The sequence below is a fragment of the Littorina saxatilis genome, linkage group LG1 (genome assembly GCF_037325665.1).
Source record: "Littorina saxatilis isolate snail1 linkage group LG1, US_GU_Lsax_2.0, whole genome shotgun sequence".
Lineage (NCBI taxonomy): Eukaryota > Metazoa > Mollusca > Gastropoda > Littorinimorpha > Littorinidae > Littorina > Littorina saxatilis.
In genome coordinates this window covers 73,879,302-73,898,858 of record NC_090245.1, presented here as the reverse complement: position 1 = coordinate 73,898,858, position 19,557 = coordinate 73,879,302, and the positions used below count along the sequence as shown (strand labels likewise).

Here is a 19,557-nt window from a genome sequence, read left to right as displayed (position 1 = left end):
TCAATGGTGAAAGGGTCAAAGGTGTGTATTTGTGCGTCTTTTCGTATCTATTTGCTGTCTTTTCGCGTCTTTTCGCGTCTTTTCGCGTCTTTTCGACTTTTAGTGACACCGGTCTTTCCTGGCAAAATTGTATAGGAATAGATAAAAATGTCCACCAAAAATACCCGTGTGACTTGGAATAATAGGCCGTGAAAAGTAGTATATGCGCCGAAATGGCTGCGATCTGCTGGCCGATGTAAATGCGTGATGTATTGTGTAAAATAAATTCCATCTCACACGGCATAAATAAATCCCTGCGCCTTGAATATGTGCGCGATATAAATTGCATAAAACAAAAAAATCCCTGCGCTTAAAACTGTACCCACGGAATACGCGCGATATAAGCCTCATATTGATTGATTGAAAAGCGTGGATGGATCTATCTAGAGTGACAACTTGGTTCACTAGCGGAGGGTGCCTAAAGCCTGTCCTTAACTGGGCGGGGTCGACTACGCGAAGCTGGCCCCACGAAGCTTTAGCACTAAGTTTTCGATAAAAGACTTCGCGAAGTCCTCGCGAAGTCGACTTCGGGCTGAATTAAGGACCGCCTTTACAGACTAAGCCCCAGTATGGTTGTGCCGCGTAGTATGTTTTGAGTGCGCACTTTTGCGTTTAGTGACCCTCGTTTGTTTGTTTGTTTGTTTGCTTAACGCCCAGCCGACCACGAAGGGCCATATCAGGGCGGTGCTGCTTTGACATATAACGTGCGCCACACACAAGACAGAAGTCGCAGCACAGGCTTCGTGTCTCACCCAGTCACATTATTCCGACACCGGACCAACCAGTCCTAGCACTAACCCCATAATGCCAGACGCCAGGCGGAGCAGCCACTAGATTGCCAATGTTAAAGTCTTAGGCATGACCCGGCCGGGGTTCGAACCAACGACCTCCCGATCACGGGGCGGACGCCTTACCACTAGGCCAACCGTGCCGGCAGTGACCCTCGTTAATGATTATGCAGTTTTAAGAATCAAATATACGCATAGCAATTATTGTGGGGGATGAAAAAGATAACCTGAAGTAAAAACGCCCGTTGGCTCTCATTTTCCTTTTTATGAAACTTCTCTCATTGATTTGCTTTACTGTTATCTGCCTCTTCGAAGTTTCTTTTTACGTATGTGTGTCTTTGTGTGCGCTTATCAGGACAAATCGGAAGACATTAACATGATGTTTATGTATGGCCGGGTTATGAGACATCTTTCCCCCAAGTAAAATAAATGACACCATAACTCAACTCAACTCAACTCAACTCAAATTTTATTGGCTTCAATTTTCATAGAAGAATTTGTCTTGCGCTTGGGAGAAAGTAAGAGTATAACATATAAAAACAGCATTACCCTTGTTTTGCCAAAATGAACACACTTGATCTGATCCTACAAAAAAATAGTTTGTGGTGATTCATGTTTGAAGAGATTAGTGATTGATTTTCTATCCCGAATTAAACCTTATGAATTCGTTTGGTGATGAGTGTGTACATGTGTTAAAAAAACACGAGAAATGAAACACGTTTTAGACAGATAAGCTAAGATAAATTAAGATAATTTGGACAATGTTTCCAAAAGTAATGTTAAACGTAATGAAGTTTGTTTGTTTTTGGAATTGTATCAACTGTGAACATTGAATTTTAAGTTATTGAATTGTCCAAGATGACTTGGTGCAGATAAGAAAAATCCTTTAGGCACCCTTGTTAATAGGCAGTTTTAAGGATGAAAGATATTCAGATACATTAATTTGACGGATGAATAAAGATAACCGAATTCAAACACGCATTCATGATTTCCTTTTTATCGTGTGACACATCGTTCATTTATTCTACATGTCTGTTTTCTGTCTCTTTGAAGTCTTGATTACATATGTGTGCCTTTGTGTACGTTTTATCAGTACGTTTGCTTACCTGTCTGTCTGTCTTTTTGTCTGTGTTGTCTCTATGTCTGTCTGTGTAAGTGTATGTGTGGTGTCAGTGTGTGTGTGTGTGTGTGTGTGTGTGTGTGTGTGTGTGTGTGTGTGTGTGTGTGTGTGTGTGTGTGTTTGTGTAAGAAATACTATCGATCCGATCTTACTCGTTGCATATTATATTAACGGGGATCGTCTTGCATGTTATATGCATCCCTATCAGATCAATTATGAACAACAACACACAGGCCATCCTCAAATTATTGTATTTTATTTTGAATTGTCACTCCAAAAGAGTGGGGACAAAAGCAAACCGACAATTTGAAGACTGATCGGGTTTTTTATTTTCAATTAAAAAAAGGGTTGAATTGTCATCATATATTCACACAGTAACTACTCTTTTGGGCACAATAAAAGTCAATCGAAGTACATGGCATTGATACAAAAGAGCGGTGGGATAGCTTCAAATAACATCTGTAAATTCGGCTGTGTGAAAGAAATGTTCCTTGAGTTTGAGTTGACGTTTAACCATAGTTCTTTCATGAACATGCACGTGCGTTTGGGTCCGGCAGCTTATTAGTTCATTAAATTCTGCCCTTCGCCTTTTCTGCCAGTGTCATACTGCTCCGCGCGGCCTTTCCGAAACACGTGCGCGTAGGCAAACACCACTGAAACAAAGAACGAAGTACGACCTACATTCAAAATACGAGGATAAAACAATGATATTACGACATAGTCCGTACAAACAGTTGTATTTCAAAACATAATGTGTGTATATAATATATTAGTAGAGACAGATTCTTTGTGGCATTTAGAAGTTTTGAGTTTAGAGCTTTTGGGTGTGTGTGTGTGTGTGTGTGTGTGTGTGTGTGTGTGTGTGAGCGTGCGTGCGTGCGTGCGCACGCGCATGTGTGCGTGCGTGCGTGTGTGCGTGCGCGTGTGTGTGTGTGTGTGTGTGTGTGTGTGTGTGTGTGACTCTGTGCAAATGAGTGACTATGGACTTTTGCATGCAGGCGCGTGACTGAGTGTCAGTGCTTCTCTACGTTACTCTGCATATAGAACATGCATGTAGTTATAAATACTTGAGTAATACCAGATGGACAGATAACTTGTCTTCGCCCCACCAATACTGACCACAAACCAAGGCACTCAGGATGGCACGGCAGTAGAAAAGGTAGGTCAGTCCAAAGTAGAGCATCATGGTTTCATCTCCAAACCTGAAAGTTAGCACAGTGACAGCACACTCTTTCTCGCGAAAACCGTTCTACTCAACATGTCAGATGTGGCCAGGCGTTTACATGTATGTATGTATGGGGCGATTTACATAGCGCTTGACATTCTCCAAGCGCTTTACATATTAATTTCTGCCGTGTGAGATGGAATTTTTTACTCAATATATCACGCATTCACATCGGCCAGTAAATCTCAAGCCAATTAAGGCGAATATTTACTTTTCACGGCCTATTATTCCAAGTCACACGGGTATTTGGTGGACATTTGTATCTATGCCTATACAATTTTGCCAGGAAAGACCCTTTTGTCAATCGTGGGATCTTTAACGTGCACACCCCAATGTAGTGTACACGAAGGGACCTCGGTTTTTCGTCTCATCGGAAAGACTAGCACTTGACCCCACCACCTAGGCTAGGAAAGGGGGAAGAAAATTCAGACATGGGATTAAGAAAAAGTGATAATTAAGGAAAAAGAAGGTGGGGGTCTGGGGGCCCTAGAAGGCCCCCAGTAGGGTCCAGGGGCAACGCCCCTGGTCGGGGTCTGGGGGCTTCGCCCCCAGAAGCTGAAGGTTTTTAGTGTTTTAGACACACAAAAATGGCCCTGAAATGTATATTTCAGCTTAATCATAGAGCTTCTATATCAATGGCAATAACAACAATTCAAACAGCAGGGAAACATATGAAAGAAAATTGATTTTTTTTTTTTTTACCTCACTTTGAATTAAAGCAGAACTGTTTTCCATGAGTAGAAAATAGTTTGTCAGAGTCCACGGCAAGTTGATTTTAGCAAAAGCATCGCCAACTTTCACGTCTTGTGTCTTCTGGCCTTTCTCGTCTTTCCAGCTCAATGATACAACTTCATCGAGCCAGTCGAATCTCCAGAGATTTTTCTTGTACTTCTGCTGGTCAATTTCCCGGGCTAGAACGGTTTCGTCTCGCTTTAGCTTCCTCATCATTTTGGCAGGTGGCTCGAAGCGATGTAAAAATGGTGCCGAATCATTCTCATACGGTATGCTTATACTGAATCCCCGATAGCTACGTTGAAACGGTGACTGTAGGAGACAAAGAGCGCGTTCCCATACGGATCGACCAGCAACAGTCTGACCGTTTTAGGAACCAACCGTTCAAGAATAGTATGGAATGGAGCGTCGCGATCAGCGGACCGGCCAAAAAACTTGGGTCTATACCTACATATACCCCCAAATTTTCTCAGCGGATTTGCACGATTCGAATCTCAAGAATGATCCCTGGAGCCTAAAAATGGAAGAATCCCATGTCTGAAATTGCTTACGCCCTGACCCAGGGTCGAACTCGCAACCTTTCGCTTCCGAGGCAAGTGCGTTTACCACTCGGCCACCCAGTCGTTACCACTCGGCCACCCAGTCGTTACCACTCGGCCACCCAGTCGTTACCACTCGGCCACCCAGTCGTTACCACTCGGCCACCCAGTCCATGGGATAAGATCATCCCTCCACTTGGACACCTACCAAAATCAATATCCTGACTGCTTACTGTGCAGAGCTGGAATTTAACCCAAAAAATATTATTTACGAAATTAATTCATCACAAAAATCCAACGGTTTCATAGAGAGTACCGATGCTGTTTATTACTGGCGTATGACCAAGGGAAGGGGTGGTCTTATCAAACGTAAAACGCCTAGCCAGATCTGAGTTTGTGAGCCCAACTGTTTTCACGACAAGGAGTGTACCGTTAAATATAGATTCCTTCACCGCAGGACGAGGATGCTAGGCATCATGAGCTAGAAAAGCCTTTCTGAGCGCTCTTCTATACGCCTGTGGACAAGAAATTCAAACCCTGCCGTGTGTTCCCTGTCCACTATGTGTCACAAGACTTCACAGTAAGACAAGGGCGTCTCCCCCCAACCCCCACCTTACGAGGAAACTGTCACGAATCCTTCCCAAACCTTGTATGTTATTCGATTTCGCTAAAAATTATGCTATCACGCATACAGAATTTGAAATTTTGGCCTATAAGCCCAGGAGAACCTGTCCAGTTATCAAAGAAAAAAGATTAAAAGAAAAAAAAATTCAAATCTACTTCCTGCGACATACGAAAACAGTTCTAGGCGCAACACAACATTGTGTTCACCCATATTGATTACATACACTTAAGAAATAACATGCTAACCTTCATAACCGATTGAACCCATGAGTACCATACCATTAGAACAATCAAAAGTCAGCGATGAATTCATACCAATGCCAGCACGAAACCTATCAATATTTGATTTTCCGCGCGAACACCTGTACATCTATTTTGTCATCAAATAATTGTCATATTTGTCATTTTCATTTTCATTATGTTATAGTCCAATTGCTTGGAAGTTCGGATCGCTTCCTCCCAGTTGTGGGCGTCAGTATGTGTAATCAGCAACTGTACTCCTGGCTTGATGACCGAGGATTTATACGTACCACACTGGTGACACGGGGGTGGGACATGGCTACAGATACCGTCTGCACATAAAGTTGAATAGTGTCTGTTCTGGCCCGGATTCGAACCCGTGACCCGAGGATCAGTGCTCTACCCACGGAGCTACCGGTCCCCTTTCGTCGTCTGTTTCGCGGTGGTTTTCCCTGGCGTTATGTTATCATTGATTTTGTCGTGGTAGTTGCAATTAACAGTTCCTTAAATGTTCATGTTGTGATTAATCCGTTTATGAGTTATCTCGTGCTTGCTACTCATCACAGTTGTGATAAATTAAATTCCCCATTGATTATAAAATCTAAACACTTGATTTTGATTCCACATGAAGCGTACTTACGTAATGTGGCCACGGAAATGGAAGATGAATCCTGAGACTGGCACGCAGGTTATCATCAGTACGAAGCCTGAATGCATGCAATGGGTTAGATAGATGATTAATAATGTAAATGAACGCAAAACCACCGCTTATTTATTTATTGAAACATGGTGAGAGATAAAACATGCATAGCCACGGAGTTTATTACGAATGCACGTATAACGTTGTGAATAACACTATTTTCAACTCTGAGATTAACCACCAAAAAAAAACCATAAATGTATGCCACAACAGACATTGTGGTTATGCAAAGGGTAGAAACATACAGAACAGCATAAATTTAGCAATTAGCGGCAGTTTTGTTTCAGTAGGAAAAATGAAAAAGACACGACCAATAAGCGAAGTGTGAGGTATAGTATTATTGTTACCTAGCAACGCAGTGAGGACCAAGTCAGACGTGTTCGATTCGCTCTTGCTGCTCCCTGCAACAAATCAGCTTTATTATCATGGGATCCAGGGCCGGACCAAGTTCGTTTGAGGGGGGGGGGGGTTCCAACTGAAGGCAGGGGTCCAAAGTCCACATTTTTTTTCTCTGAGAGGTACATTGGATGGCCAGGGGGGGGGGGGGTTCCGGAACCCCAGGAACCCCCCCCCCCCCCCCCCCCAGATCCGGCCCTGGGATCAAAGCTAAAACACACACACACACATACACATACACACACACACACATAAACACACACACACACTCACGCGCGCGCACACACACACACACACACACACATACACACACACACACATACACACACACACACATACACACACACACACACACACATACACACACTCACGCGCGCGCTCACACACACACACACACACACACACACATACACACATCAAAGAATCCCTGCCATCACTGGCATAACTACTTCCTGCGAAGTAGGACATCAGCGGTAAAATAAACATCTAAATAAATAAGTGAATAGAAATATGTGTCTTATTCACATAAATACCAATCGGTAATGACCAAAATGTGACCTCGCCCTCCAACAAATATCGCCAGCTCTACACCCCCAGGTTCCGAAATTACTCTCAATTTGTTCAGGTGAAGAATACAACAACAGCAAAATGCAAAACATTAACACGTTTCACTTTTATCAGACGTCTTGACTACCGACTACTTGACTAAGGTGTACCCTGACCAGGTAAAGCTAGATGGCTTTCACTTCGTGATCGGAGTGGACATTTCAGGGATATCAATCTGAGTTTCTGGTTTCTATTGCGCGCAGAATTTAACATCAGAGCAGCATCTGATTTATCGAAAATAGCTCATTTCTCTGTGGACCTTTACAACAATAAATATACAAAGTGTCGATCTTCTTCCTCAGTTGATCTTTAAACAAAAAACATAGCCCTACAAAGTGTCAATCTTATTTCTCATTTGACTTTGTCAACAATAAATGCATAGCCCTTCAAAGTGTCGATCCTATTTCTCAGTTGACCCTTTTAACAATAAATATAAGACTATGTATCAATCTTATTTCTCATTTGAATTTTTCAACAATAGATATAGGTCTACAAAGCGTCAATCATATTTCTCAGTTGACCTTGGCAATAGATATCAATCCAATGTCTGAGTTGAGCTTTTCAACAGCAAAGTGTTAGTCCATTAATGTTTTTAAAGAAATACTACTGATCCGACAGTTATGACGAATCTGACGAGTCTAGGTAATCGACTGTACGTTAATCTAGACAAACAGGCACGATTGGTTCAAAAACACACTACAAGTATGGTATTTAATTAAATCAAAGTGACTGAATGCGCTTCAATGCGATGCTTTTCTGTGGTGTTGGGAACCAAAAGTAATCGAGAAGCTCCAACTGGCGGCAAGACGACTAGTGCTCTCTATGACGCAGTATCTTAGTAACACTATCAAGTGCACAAAGAAGGGATGTAACTCAGTGGAAGTAAACCAACCCAACCCAATCCATCAAAAAGGGTGCTTTGCGTATTCTACATTTAATTAACTTTTAAAACACATCCTTTTGCAACGTGAAGGCAGTCATCTGCGAGGTAGCATTATTTGTAACGCAGAATCTTATGGTATTACCATGGAAGCGTTCTGAGAGCCTGTTTCCCTTGGGTATTATCCCTTCACGCAAATTCTAAACAACAAAATGACTGTGGGTGAGATTGACAAAGTTGAAAAACAAAATAAATCTGTACTAAATGTAACACCATACCGTTGTAGGCACTACAGTTGAGCATCAGCGAGCCAACCAGGGCGCCGACGACCACAACGAGCGGGAAGAAGACGCAGGCGATGGCTCCAGCCACGTAGAAATAGAAACGCAGATAAGGCGCGGAGTCGTGGCTCGCAAAGAAGTCGTGGTCCGTGCAGATGCTATACTCATCCTCTCCTCGCCCGTGCGTGAACACACCGTACACTGGGATCTGAAGAGAAAGGTCATTTTGGTTTGCGATTGCTTTGTTCTTGATCTTGTGTATTGTCATCTGTGAATCTAATTTAGCTGTTATTAATTACTGAAGTGCTTAATTGAAAGTAGTCGTTGACGTGCTGTAATTTGGAGCACTTTTTTCATTCTCCTAAATTTAAGCTTGTTTTTTTCACACAAAAACGTTTCATTCTGTGCGTCGTGGTTGATCTATTTACTCAGCAAAATTACCAACGACAAAATGGTCAAGTGGTCTAAATAACAAAACGTATTGGCACCACACTTGTCTGGCTTTTACACGGGACAGGAGCAGTCACCAAAGCAACGTTTTCATGTAAATCATCAAATCGTAGTGAATTCCCTCTGATTTCTGTGGTAAACTAATATTATACGACTTCGTATATCACCTGAATCACTGACCACAGAACAGATCAACGTAAGAGTATACACAGGCATAAAACAGGTATGTATATATACATATGCAGGTGAGTGTTGAATAGTAGGGAGAACGTGCGCATGCAAGTATGTGGAGGGTGGTTAGGGTTACTACCTGACCCATAATCAAAGGTTACCTTTGCACCTAACATTTTCATCTCTATTCATATTGTTGTGATGTGCCACTCTATAGATGTATGCACTGAGGCCTGATGCCTGCATCGGTCTCGGATAGGATACTATCTGCTGTAATGACGACACAAAATAATACCCAACCAAGCCTGAAATAAAACATTGCTGAGACCTGAGCAGACAAACGACCAACGCGAGAAGTTAACTCACCTGAGTCACTGGCCACGGGAGGCTCAGCAGCACGAACAGCCCCAGGACCAGCGCGTGCCTCAGTCTGTTGCCGTGGCAACCGGTGATGGAAGTGAGCAGCACGTGGATGGACAGCGCGGCCACGCCCATATTGGCCAGGCTCGGACCTAGCACGCTCATCAACATCAGCAGCTTGCACATGAAGTCACCCCCCTCCCAGCTGTGGGTCACCTTCACCCCCAGCTGTGTGGTCATCTTGAACAAGACGTCCAGCCAGTTGCCGGCGATCACAAGTAGCACGTACCATTTCACCTGGAATAGATCCCAATATGACTTCCCGTTCGCTGTTTAATTGCAATTGCGCTGTTTTTGTCTGTGTGGCAGCAATAAATATCCATACATTCATGTCGCTCTCGTTTATGCTGGGTCACTTGCAGTCCAAGTAAAAGCAAGTCGCGTGAAGCGATATCCACACATTTAGTCAATCTGTCGGCCTAAAACTAAAACACTAACACTGGAAACATATGATCATCAAGTCTACAAGCAGTAAACCTTTGCTAGCCTATACCCGAACACCGAGAAGTATTCCGCACGACGTCGTTTTTAAATCTGTTAGTAAAACTAGTTGTTAAGCTTCCAAGGTGAAATGCAATGCCATAGTCAGGACTTTGTCGAAGATTGCTTGACCAAAATTTAGAACAATTTGGTTTAAAAAAAAAAAAGGAAAAAAAGAGGTTTTGACTTCACTAAAAGCCGAATATGACATCATCAAAGATTTTTATCGAAAAAATAAAATTAAACTAAATAAGGTACCCCCTGGAAAAATATGTATGTAAAATTTCATGAAGATCGGTCCAGTAGTTGTCTCTGTTTCGCTCTACACACACACACACACACACACACACACACACACACACACACACACATTAGACACACACACACACACACACACACACACACACACACACAGACACACACACACCACGGCCCTCGTTTCGATTCCTGGTCTATGTTAAATCATTAAGTCAAACATCGACTTAATGTGATAGAAATGAACAGGAAACAGTCATGCTTTTAATTGTAGGTATTTGTCCAAGTCGAACCATGGCTTTACCCCTTGTTAAATAAAACCTGGTTATTTCCTGAATGGTTGACATGGTATCGAAAACAAGAAAGCATTTCAATAACCTACCTTTCTTGGTTTATAGATTCTGAATTTTTGAACTGTTTTTGGATTTTTGGTTAACATGGAAATAACGTGTTTTTATTTATTTAACTTTTTTTTTTTGGGGGGGGGGGGGGATTGTATAATACATAAATATAATTTATGTGAAGGAATGGTTGGCAAGAGTGGTGAACCGTTGAGGAATTCTCGTTTCGTTCCCAATCCGAAAATTTCATACCACCGTTTGAATACCCATAAGGCAATGCTTCCTTCCACCTACAACTTGTCAACAAGAAAGAACGCGTCCACTCAGTCCGCAAAGTTTTTTTGTTTTTCCTACGTTTTCATCGTGGGATCACAGTTCTGAGTATCATTTTGCGTTTTTCTGTTGTTTGATGTATTATCAGTGAGAATTGTGCATGTCGTTACATCCAATTTTCGTTTTAATTGGGCGAAGCAAAAACGATCCTTCGTTCTGCGGAGGCCACGCTATTGTTACATAATTGTGGATGCTATGGCTTCCCCACGCGATCGGGGACAGAAGCCAAACTGGGACAAAATTCTGATTTTGGTTCACTCCTTCGCTCGAAGTTTCGGCGAATTTCTTCACAAGGACACTGAGGTGTCGGAAAATGTTGGGTTCGGGACCTGCGAAGTCTTTGAAAAGGGTGGTCGAAAGATCAGAAACCTGGTAAAAAATGTAGGGCAGAAAGCTGGCCGCTGTTGGAGCACCGCAGCTTTGGTTACTAACGATGGAGGCGACAACGATGGTTCTGGTGATAGTTCGCCGGAGGAGGTTTCCGCGCATTTACTTGCAGGTATTTCCTTGATACAGAATGCTGCAGTAGGGGTCAAGAACATTATCGTGTGTCATTTAATGCCTCGTTTTCAGTCGCGGGGGTATCACACATACCGGTTTGACCCAGATTACAACGCCGCTGCACTGGAGGTCAACAACTTACTTCGACAGGGCGGTGCTGACCGCCGCAATGTGTCATTCTGGAATCATGAATTTGTCTCTTTCCCACAGGAAAGCGTTTCAAGATACCAGTGCGTGCAGAGACACTTTTTGGACGACGGGGTGCACTTGGCAACAACAGGGAATGCCCGTTTGTACAAGTCTCTTAGACGAGCTATCACCCACAGTCGGGCTTGTTTCTGAGTCAGTCGCAGGGCAGATAGTGTGACTGTGTATTTGTCGTTGAATGTATGGGTTTTGTTTTGTTTTCAGCACAGGAAGATAAATTCTTGCATCTGAACCAAGTTGCAAGATGTATGTGTGGTGTTCACCTTCATGGTGGTCTTGTCGTTTCAGTTATTGCCTGTGGCTGGTTGCTATAGTTGAAGGCACTTTATGCTGATGTCCGGTTCTGCGGCTAAGTCAGAGAATCCGGTATTACATTGCCGGTGGAGGTACTGATTAGCGAGCAGGTGTTTTGCCCGGTTCTGCGGCTAAGTCAGAGAATCCGGTATTACATTGCCGGTGGAGGTACTGATTAGCGAGCAGGTGTTTTGTCCGGTTCTGCGGCTAAGTCAGAGAATCCGGTATTACATTGCCGGTGGAGGTACTGATTAGCGAGCAGGTGTTTTGTCCGGTTCTGCGGCTAAGTCAGAGAATCCGGTATTACATTGCCGGTGGAGGTACTGATTAGCGAGCAGGTGTTTTGTCCGGTTCTGCGGCTAAGTCAGAGAATCCGGTATTACATTGCCGGTGGAGGTACTGATTAGCGAGCAGGTGTTTTGTCCGGTTCTGCGGCTAAGTCAGAGAATCCGGTATTACATTGCCGGTGGAGGTACTGATTAGCGAGCAGGTGTTTTGTCCGGTTCTGCGGCTAAGTCAGAGAATCCGGTATTACATTGCCGGTGGAGGTACTGATTAGCGAGCAGGTGATTTGTCCGGGTCTGCCGCTACGTCAGAGAATCCGGTATTACATTACCGGTGGAGGTACTGATTAGCGAGCAGGTGATTTGTCCGGTTCTGCGGCTAAGTCAGAGAATCCGGTATTACATTGCCGGTGGAGGTACTGATTAGTGAGCAGGTGATTGTCCGGGTCTGCGGCTAAGTCAGAGAATCCGGTATTACATTACCGGTGGAGGTACTGATTAGCGAGCAGGGAATTTTCGGGTCTTGCTGATAAGTCAGAGAATCTGGTGCTAAGTTGCCAGTGGAGGTACTGATTATGGAGCAAGGGAGTTGGCGCCTTGAGTCCAAACTAGTGTTTGGTGGAGGTATTTTGGGCCATATATTTTCGAATTTTGGGTTGACATTTCAGAGAATCAGGAATTATTTCGGGGGATGTACTGGCTGTCAACCAGGTCAATTAACACTTCACAGAACCCAAACATCGGGTTGGGTGGAAGCACTCTGGGACGTAGGCGTTTGTCATTGGGGTGGCATTCCAGAGAAAATTTTATTGGCTTATATTAAAATGCTGCTTATAATTTCAGCAGGTTACACTGCGCTATTTCTAATCGCTTTCAGGGAGGTGGGTTCCAGAGCGGCATTCCACGGAAAGATTTTTCCGAGGGCGCAGGTTTCATATGTCCTGGTTTTTATCACACAGGATTATGCCACCGAAGAGAGCAGCCTCCAGGCGGGTCGCAGAGGTGACCAGAGCAGTGACTGGGCGTCCCACTCCCAGCGCCACAGTACAAAGGGTGACGGAGGCAACAAGAGCGGCAGCAGTTCAGGCCAGCACCAGCAACCCAGGGGAGGCAGAGACGGGTTTGGCGGCAGTCCTCGCAGAGATGCGACAGATGGCGGAGCAGGCGCAAAAGGACATCGCTGCCCTAACACAGGACAACCAGCGCCTGCGGGAAGCGGCAGCTCGGTGTCCCGACACCGTTTCTCCTGCTCCGGGGTCCGCCACGGCATTCACTTCAGACCACTACGCCATGCCAGACGGCCCCGCTGCGAATTTGGCTCGAAGTATCACAGGTGAGAAGTCTCACTTTGTGCCAGTGGACTTATTCGTAGAGGACAAACTCAAAGCACGTATCTGGGCACAGGAGGCCATTGACCTGGCAACCCTGGTAAAGGGGGAGGACCATGGGTCCTATGACATAACAATATCGAAATCGGCAGATGGGCCAAGTTTTTCCATACGGGATGCCCCCAACAAGGCCAACGTACTCAGCGAGGCAAGTTGGACGGCGGCATGGAACATCTATGCCGCCATCTACACGCAGCGGTTCCCCACTGCAATGCAAGGGCTAGCTGTACATTTTCAACAGGTACAGCAACTCATGTTGGAGAAGGGGGATTGGCGGGGGTACGATCGGGCCTTTCGCCGCATGGTGCAACAAGGGCTGCAGCAGTGGGGGGTGGCCAGTCCTGCGCTCTACACGAGTGCGCGCCTAAAATTTGTGCACGGCGCCATGGCTGCCCCTCACCACAGAGGTGATAGCCCGGCAGCTGTTTGGCAGAGGGGAGGGAGAAACGGAGCTCCAAAAGGGTTCTGTTACGACTTCCATCTGAATAACAGCTGCAAGTACACGGCTGCCCAGTGTCGGTACAAGCACCTGTGTTACAAGTGTAAGACCGGAGATCACCCCGCCAGTCAATGTACAGCGAGTGGGGACTCGCAGTCAAAAATGCCCTTTCCCAGGGACTCCGGAAGAGGGGGCAGGTCCACCCGACGGTAGAAAAAAGGCGGTACCCACACCCATTCGAGTTGATCGACTGGCCCACTGGCTGGAGGGATATGATGGAGCAAAACAAATTGTAGAAGGGTTTTCACAAGGTTTCAAAGTAGGTTTCCAGGGGGAGGTAAATAATCAAGTCCCCATCAATCTAAAATCAGCCATGCAGTATCCAGAATTAGTTGAGAAACACATTCAAAAAGAAAAGCAGGCTGGTCGCGTTCTGGGGCCTTTCAAAAAATTCCATTGTTCTCCAATTGGGTTAGTGGAAAAGAAGAGTAAAGGAGAGTTTAGAATGATCCATCATCTCTCCCATCCAGTGGGAAAGTCAGTAAATGACCAGATCGATCCAGAAAGAACACGGGTTTCATACGATACCATTGAAGATGCAATGAGATTGGTGAGGGGGCTTTGTGCGGGCGCCTTCATGGCAAAAACAGATGTAAAGAAGGCGTTTCGGATTCTGCCCCTTCACCCAGATGATTACCATTTGTTCGTATTTTCATGGAACGGTCTCTTCTATGTTGACCTGGCGGTACAAATGGGGTGCTCGTCCTCCTGTCAGATTTTTGAGTCTTTCAGTACGGCCATTGACTGGATCGCTAAAACTAAGTTAGGCATTAACTTAGTTCACATGCTCGATGATTTTCTGTTGGTTTCAGTATCAAAAGAAGTAGGCAGTTTTCAGCTACAAAGATTTCTTAACATGTGCAGGGATATTGGTCTCCCCATGGCACCAGAAAAAACATTTCCCCCTAGCACTATCATGTCTTTCGTGGGATACGAAATTGATTCCATAGCGCAAGAAGTAAGACTCCCTTTAGAGAAACTACAAGGTTGCTCGCAAGAAATTAATTTACTACTGAAACGTTCGAAAGCAACGCTCAGAGAGATACAAGCCATTGTTGGCCTTCTAAATTTCACTTGTGCCGTAGTGCTTCCAGGCAGACCGTTCTTGCGAAGGCTCATTGATCTGACAATAGGAGTGGCAGCGCCTCATCACAAGATACGCCTAACAAAGGGAACTAAGGAAGACCTAAACACGTGGTTGCAATTTCTAGTTAACTACAACGGCAGGTGCCTGTTTTTGGACCAGCAACCAGTACATGCCCCCACTGTTAACCTGTACACAGATGCGTCAGGGACTGTGGGATATGGGGCAGGTGTTTGGGCCTAAGTGGTTTAACGGCAAATGGAGTGACTGGTGGCTGGGCCAAAACATCACACTGCTTGAACTTTACCCTATTGTACTGGCTGTTGAAGTTTGGGGTCATCAGATGGTAAACAAACATCTGATTTTGTACACAGATAACAGTGCGATTGTGGCAGTGCTTAATAAACAAACGTCCAAGGAGCCACTCGTAATGATATTGGTCAGAAAACTTGTGCTCCTGTGTTTAAATCATAACATCGTGGTAGCAGCTAGGCACGTGCCTGGGTCAACAACTCAAGCGCGGATGCTCTGTCTCGGTTCCAGATGGAGCGGTTCAGGGATTTGTGCCCCAGGGCAGAGAGACAAGCAGTCCATATCCCTCCGCTACCAACTGCACTCAGCTAGATAGCACGGCGCAGACACTGTTGTTTGCATCTATTTCAGAGGGCACTCGCCAGGCATATCAGCGTACTTGGAAACTTTTCATGGAATTTCACAGAGTAAATGACATAGAATTTCAATTTCCTGCCGCGCAAGTTACCTTGACACGTTTTGTTGCTTTTATGCATGATCGCACATATGCACCCAGTTCAATAACATCTGCCGTGTCAGCCATTTCGTTCGTGCATAAAATCATGGGTTTCACCGATCCGTCGGACTCGGCCCTTGTTCGGAAAATTTTGCAAGGGTGCAAGAAACTGAGCAGTAGCCAAGACATGAGGTTACCAATCACTGTACCCATCTTAGAGAATGTAGTAGAGGCCAGTCAGACTGTCATTGGAAGTTTTTACGCTAGAATCAGGTTTAACACCATGTGTACTTTGGCGTTCCACACACTACTGCGAGTAGGAGAAATGACTATGTCCCACAACAACCTGCAATATAGCGATGTTATGGTGGAAAAGGATCGCATTGTTATAACCTTCCGTAAATTTAAGCACAGCACGGGGGCGGCAGTCAGACATACTGTGAAAGTTCATCATAACCTCACCATCTGCGCAGTGGCATTGCTACAGCAGTATTTGCAGCTGTGGGGAGAAAGTGCAGGGCCTCTCTTTCTGTCAGACACTGGGGAGGCGGTGTCGCAGTCCAGTTTTTGCAAAGAGCTGAAGTCAGCTCTTCAGTTCTGCGGGCACCCACAAGAGCGGTACAACACTCATAGTTTCAGAATAGGAGCAGCCACTCAGTTAGCTTCGCAAGGAGCATCTGACGCGCAGATTCGCATAGCATGGAGATGGGCTTTGAACGCGTTCACCTCCTATATACGAATACATAATGTCTGACCAGTATGGAACGGGCAGTTCAGTTGATGCAAGCGTCAAGTAAGGGTACATTTGGTGGCTTACAGGACGATTGTTATTAATGGCTGCTCGTGTCTCGCTCCTAGTAGGACGTCGGAAGGGTAAAGGCGCTTTGGACGTCTTAAAGTAGAATGGTAATTTGGGTCGGACTATACTGGTATGGCGGTACCAGCAAGCAGTTCTACTCGCTGGTTGGTGGCGTTTTACCGCCAGTGATGTAAAAAGAGGGGAAACTTGGTCCCCAGGGTGTATTGTGATGTAAATAATGTTGCATTTAACCTGCTGCCAGGTGACTGTAAGGCAGCTAGTAATTATTGTGAGAAGGCCGGTGTGATATAACAAGGGAGGCAATTGTCCATCTAGTCGACCGGATACTCTCACAATTTCGGGTACTTTATAATAACATGTTGACTACATGATGATTATGTATCCGAACAATTTGGTGCTAAACAGTATGCAGTTTTTGTCCATCTAGTCGACCGGATACTCTCACAATTTCGGCTACTTTATAATAACATGTTGCCCACATGATGACTATGTATCCGAACAATTTGGTGCTAAACAGTATGCATTTTTGATTGATGATATGTATAAATACTTTGGTTTTCTCAAAAATGCAGTCGCTGGGTAGATCCAGCGACAACATCCGCAATCACAGTGTTGGCTTGTTTCATAGTATGATTGTGTGAAGTGGTTGTTTCCCTTGGGTTGTTAGCACAAGCAAATTCAGAACATAAATGGTTTTATGGGAAACCATAAATATATATATACATATTTGTTTGATTCTTTTCAATGAATCCAGTGAATGGGAGCCAAACAAAAAAATTACAAATTTGCCATTAGGCCAAAAAAAAAATAGGTCTGTTTACGGTAACCCGACCGACCCTAGTTTTTTCGCGCGACCCTAGACTTTTTTTTGGCATTTCGGAAAAGAAAAAAAAAAAAAAAAAAAATCTTGTTTTTTTGGCAAAATAACGTAAAAATATGGTTTTTTGGAAAAAAAAGAAAAAAAAATCCCGACCTACCGACCCTATTTTTTTGGCCTATGTTACCGTAAACAGACCTTCTTTTTTTTTGGCCTTATACAAGATGGTTTTCAAATCAAGTAAGGACCTTATTGAGAGAGGATCTAGGAAGAGAGACACCGACACAGACAGACAGACGGAGAGACTGATTCATTCTCTAAACTGTACTGCACTGGCTGTTGTTGTTCTCTTTTTCTTGAAAGGTATCTTTATCTTTACCCGTACACGTTGGCATTTTAGCTGTCTAGCAGCCCTTCCCACCTGAACATTGTTACCTGTGTCCAGCGTGACCAGGTGTGTTTCAGGGCAATCAGAAGAACCAGGTTGAAGAGAAGCCCCAGGGACAGGATCACAGCCTCTGGTACGATGCTGTACAACATTGTTGTTACACACTTTGATGTATCGTCTGGAACAAAATGACAGTGCACAGTGTATAAAATGTTTAAAGTTTGCTTATTGTTGTTGTTTATTGTCTCTAGAACCCTTAAGGGTCAAGCGAGACTGATTCAGCATCAGTCTTTTTCTCCGTTTTGTTCTCAGACTGCTTTTAAACGATTTCAAAAAGATATAGGTATACTATGTTCTTTGAAAATAAGGTTCACATTTAATATTTGTTTTTATATACCGAGACCAAACAGCGTCCCCGAGGAGTGTTGACTTGCTACTCTAGGTGGAAACAATCTTCTTCTTCTTCTTCTTCTTCAGCGTTCCAGAATGTTCTGGTTACGTGTGAGCTCGTATGCCCATTTGGGTTCCCCAAACTATACTCTGAGAGCATAGTCAGCTTCACTCCGCTTTCGTTGAGTAGGCATGCTGGGTATTTTCGTTTTTCCGTAACCCACCGAACTCTGACATTGATTACAGGATCTTTTCCGTGCGCACTTGGTCTTGTGCTTGCGTGTACACACGAAGGGGGTTAAGTCACCAGCAGGTCTGCACATAAGTTGACCTGGGAGATCGGAAAAATCTCCACTCTTAACCCACCAGGCGGCAGCGACCGGGATTCAAACTCACGACCTCCCGATTAGGAGGCCGACGTCTTACCACCACGCCACTGCGCCCGTTGAAACAATCAAATGGGTTCAGTTTCATTTTTTTAGTATGAAGGTTTTGACTAAATGTTTTCGGATCGCTTTATATTTACGCGACTCGTTTGTTTCTACTAAAGTAGATCTCATAATTAAGATATCTCGATCAAGTGGCCCTTGCAAGCCAATTTGATACAAGCTCCTGTGGATAAAACATCATCCAGACATGAGTGAAACACCTCAAACCTTGGTGTTCCATCTGAAGGTCGTCTTCTTCAGAGATGGATGTAGGTGGGTTCATTGTTCTGTCTCCGTTTCTATCTCTGTCTGTCTGTCTGTCTGTCTGTCTGTCTGTCTGTCTCTCTCTCTCTCTCTCTCTCTCTCTCTCTCTCTCTCTCCCTCTCTCTCTCTCTCTCTCTCTCTCTCTGACTCTCTCTCTCTCTTTCACTCTCTCTCTCTTTCTCTCTCTCTCACTTTCTCTCTCTCTCTCTCTCTCTCTCTCTGACTCTCTCTCTCTCACTCTCTCTCTCTCTCTCTCTCTCTCTCTCTGTGACTCTCTCTCTCTCTCTCTCTCTCTCTCTCTCTCTCTCTCTCTCTCTCTCTCTCTCTCTCTCTCTCTCTCTCTCTCTCTCTCTCTCTCTCATTCGTTTTTGACATAGCGGTTCGCACAGAAACACATGACAACGAACACTAGCATTTGCACAGCAGAAAATGAGGTAACCGTCGTACGTTAATTGTAATGTTCAAAGACCAATCGCCTCCGCTTATACTGTAATTGCGCAAGTAAACGGAGCTGCCATCGTGTGAAGGCCAGTGCACACTAGCGCGCATACTGACACACACACACACACACACACACACACCACACACATACACACACACACACGCGCATACACACACACGCACACACACACACACACAAACACAAACACACACACACACACACACACACATACATAAAAACAAACACACACACACACACACACACACACACATGTAATTTGTTTTTATCGTTTGTTTGAGGTTTTTCTTCTTCTGTGGTATTTATCCGTATATGTAATGCAGTACTTTATAACATTGTATTGTTAGTGTTGACACTTACAGGGT

At 44.4% G+C, this 19,557-nt stretch overlaps 2 protein-coding genes across 3 annotated transcripts in view; one reads left to right on the top strand and one right to left on the bottom strand.

The window, feature by feature from the left end:
* Nucleotides 1–2,187: 2,187 nt before the first annotated feature.
* Nucleotides 2,188–19,557, bottom strand: part of LOC138978656 (uncharacterized) — an 18,955-nt gene continuing 1,585 nt past the window's right edge. For both annotated transcript variants that reach the window (XM_070351435.1, XM_070351444.1), the window contains exons 2-8: nt 17,698–17,828; nt 9,158–9,448; nt 8,168–8,378; nt 6,355–6,408; nt 5,948–6,014; nt 3,067–3,149; nt 2,188–2,600 (exon numbers count right to left, since the gene is read on the bottom strand). In XM_070351435.1, the coding sequence (XP_070207536.1) occupies nt 2,509–2,600; nt 3,067–3,149; nt 5,948–6,014; nt 6,355–6,408; nt 8,168–8,378; nt 9,158–9,448; nt 17,698–17,828 (929 nt within the window). In that variant the 3' untranslated portion in view covers nt 2,188–2,508. The remainder of the gene's footprint in view (nt 2,601–3,066; nt 3,150–5,947; nt 6,015–6,354; nt 6,409–8,167; nt 8,379–9,157; nt 9,449–17,697; nt 17,829–19,557) is intronic.
* On the top strand, nt 12,765–13,962 carry LOC138958396 (uncharacterized). The gene has a single exon (XM_070329536.1). It carries the CDS (start codon nt 12,843–12,845, stop codon nt 13,944–13,946), a length of 1,104 nt encoding a protein of 367 aa, XP_070185637.1. The 5' UTR covers nt 12,765–12,842; the 3' UTR covers nt 13,947–13,962.

Coding starts and splice junctions, on each gene's coding strand:
- LOC138958396 (XM_070329536.1), top strand. CDS start 12,843: ATGTCCTGGTTTTTATCACACAGGATTATGCCACCGAAGAGAGCAGCC.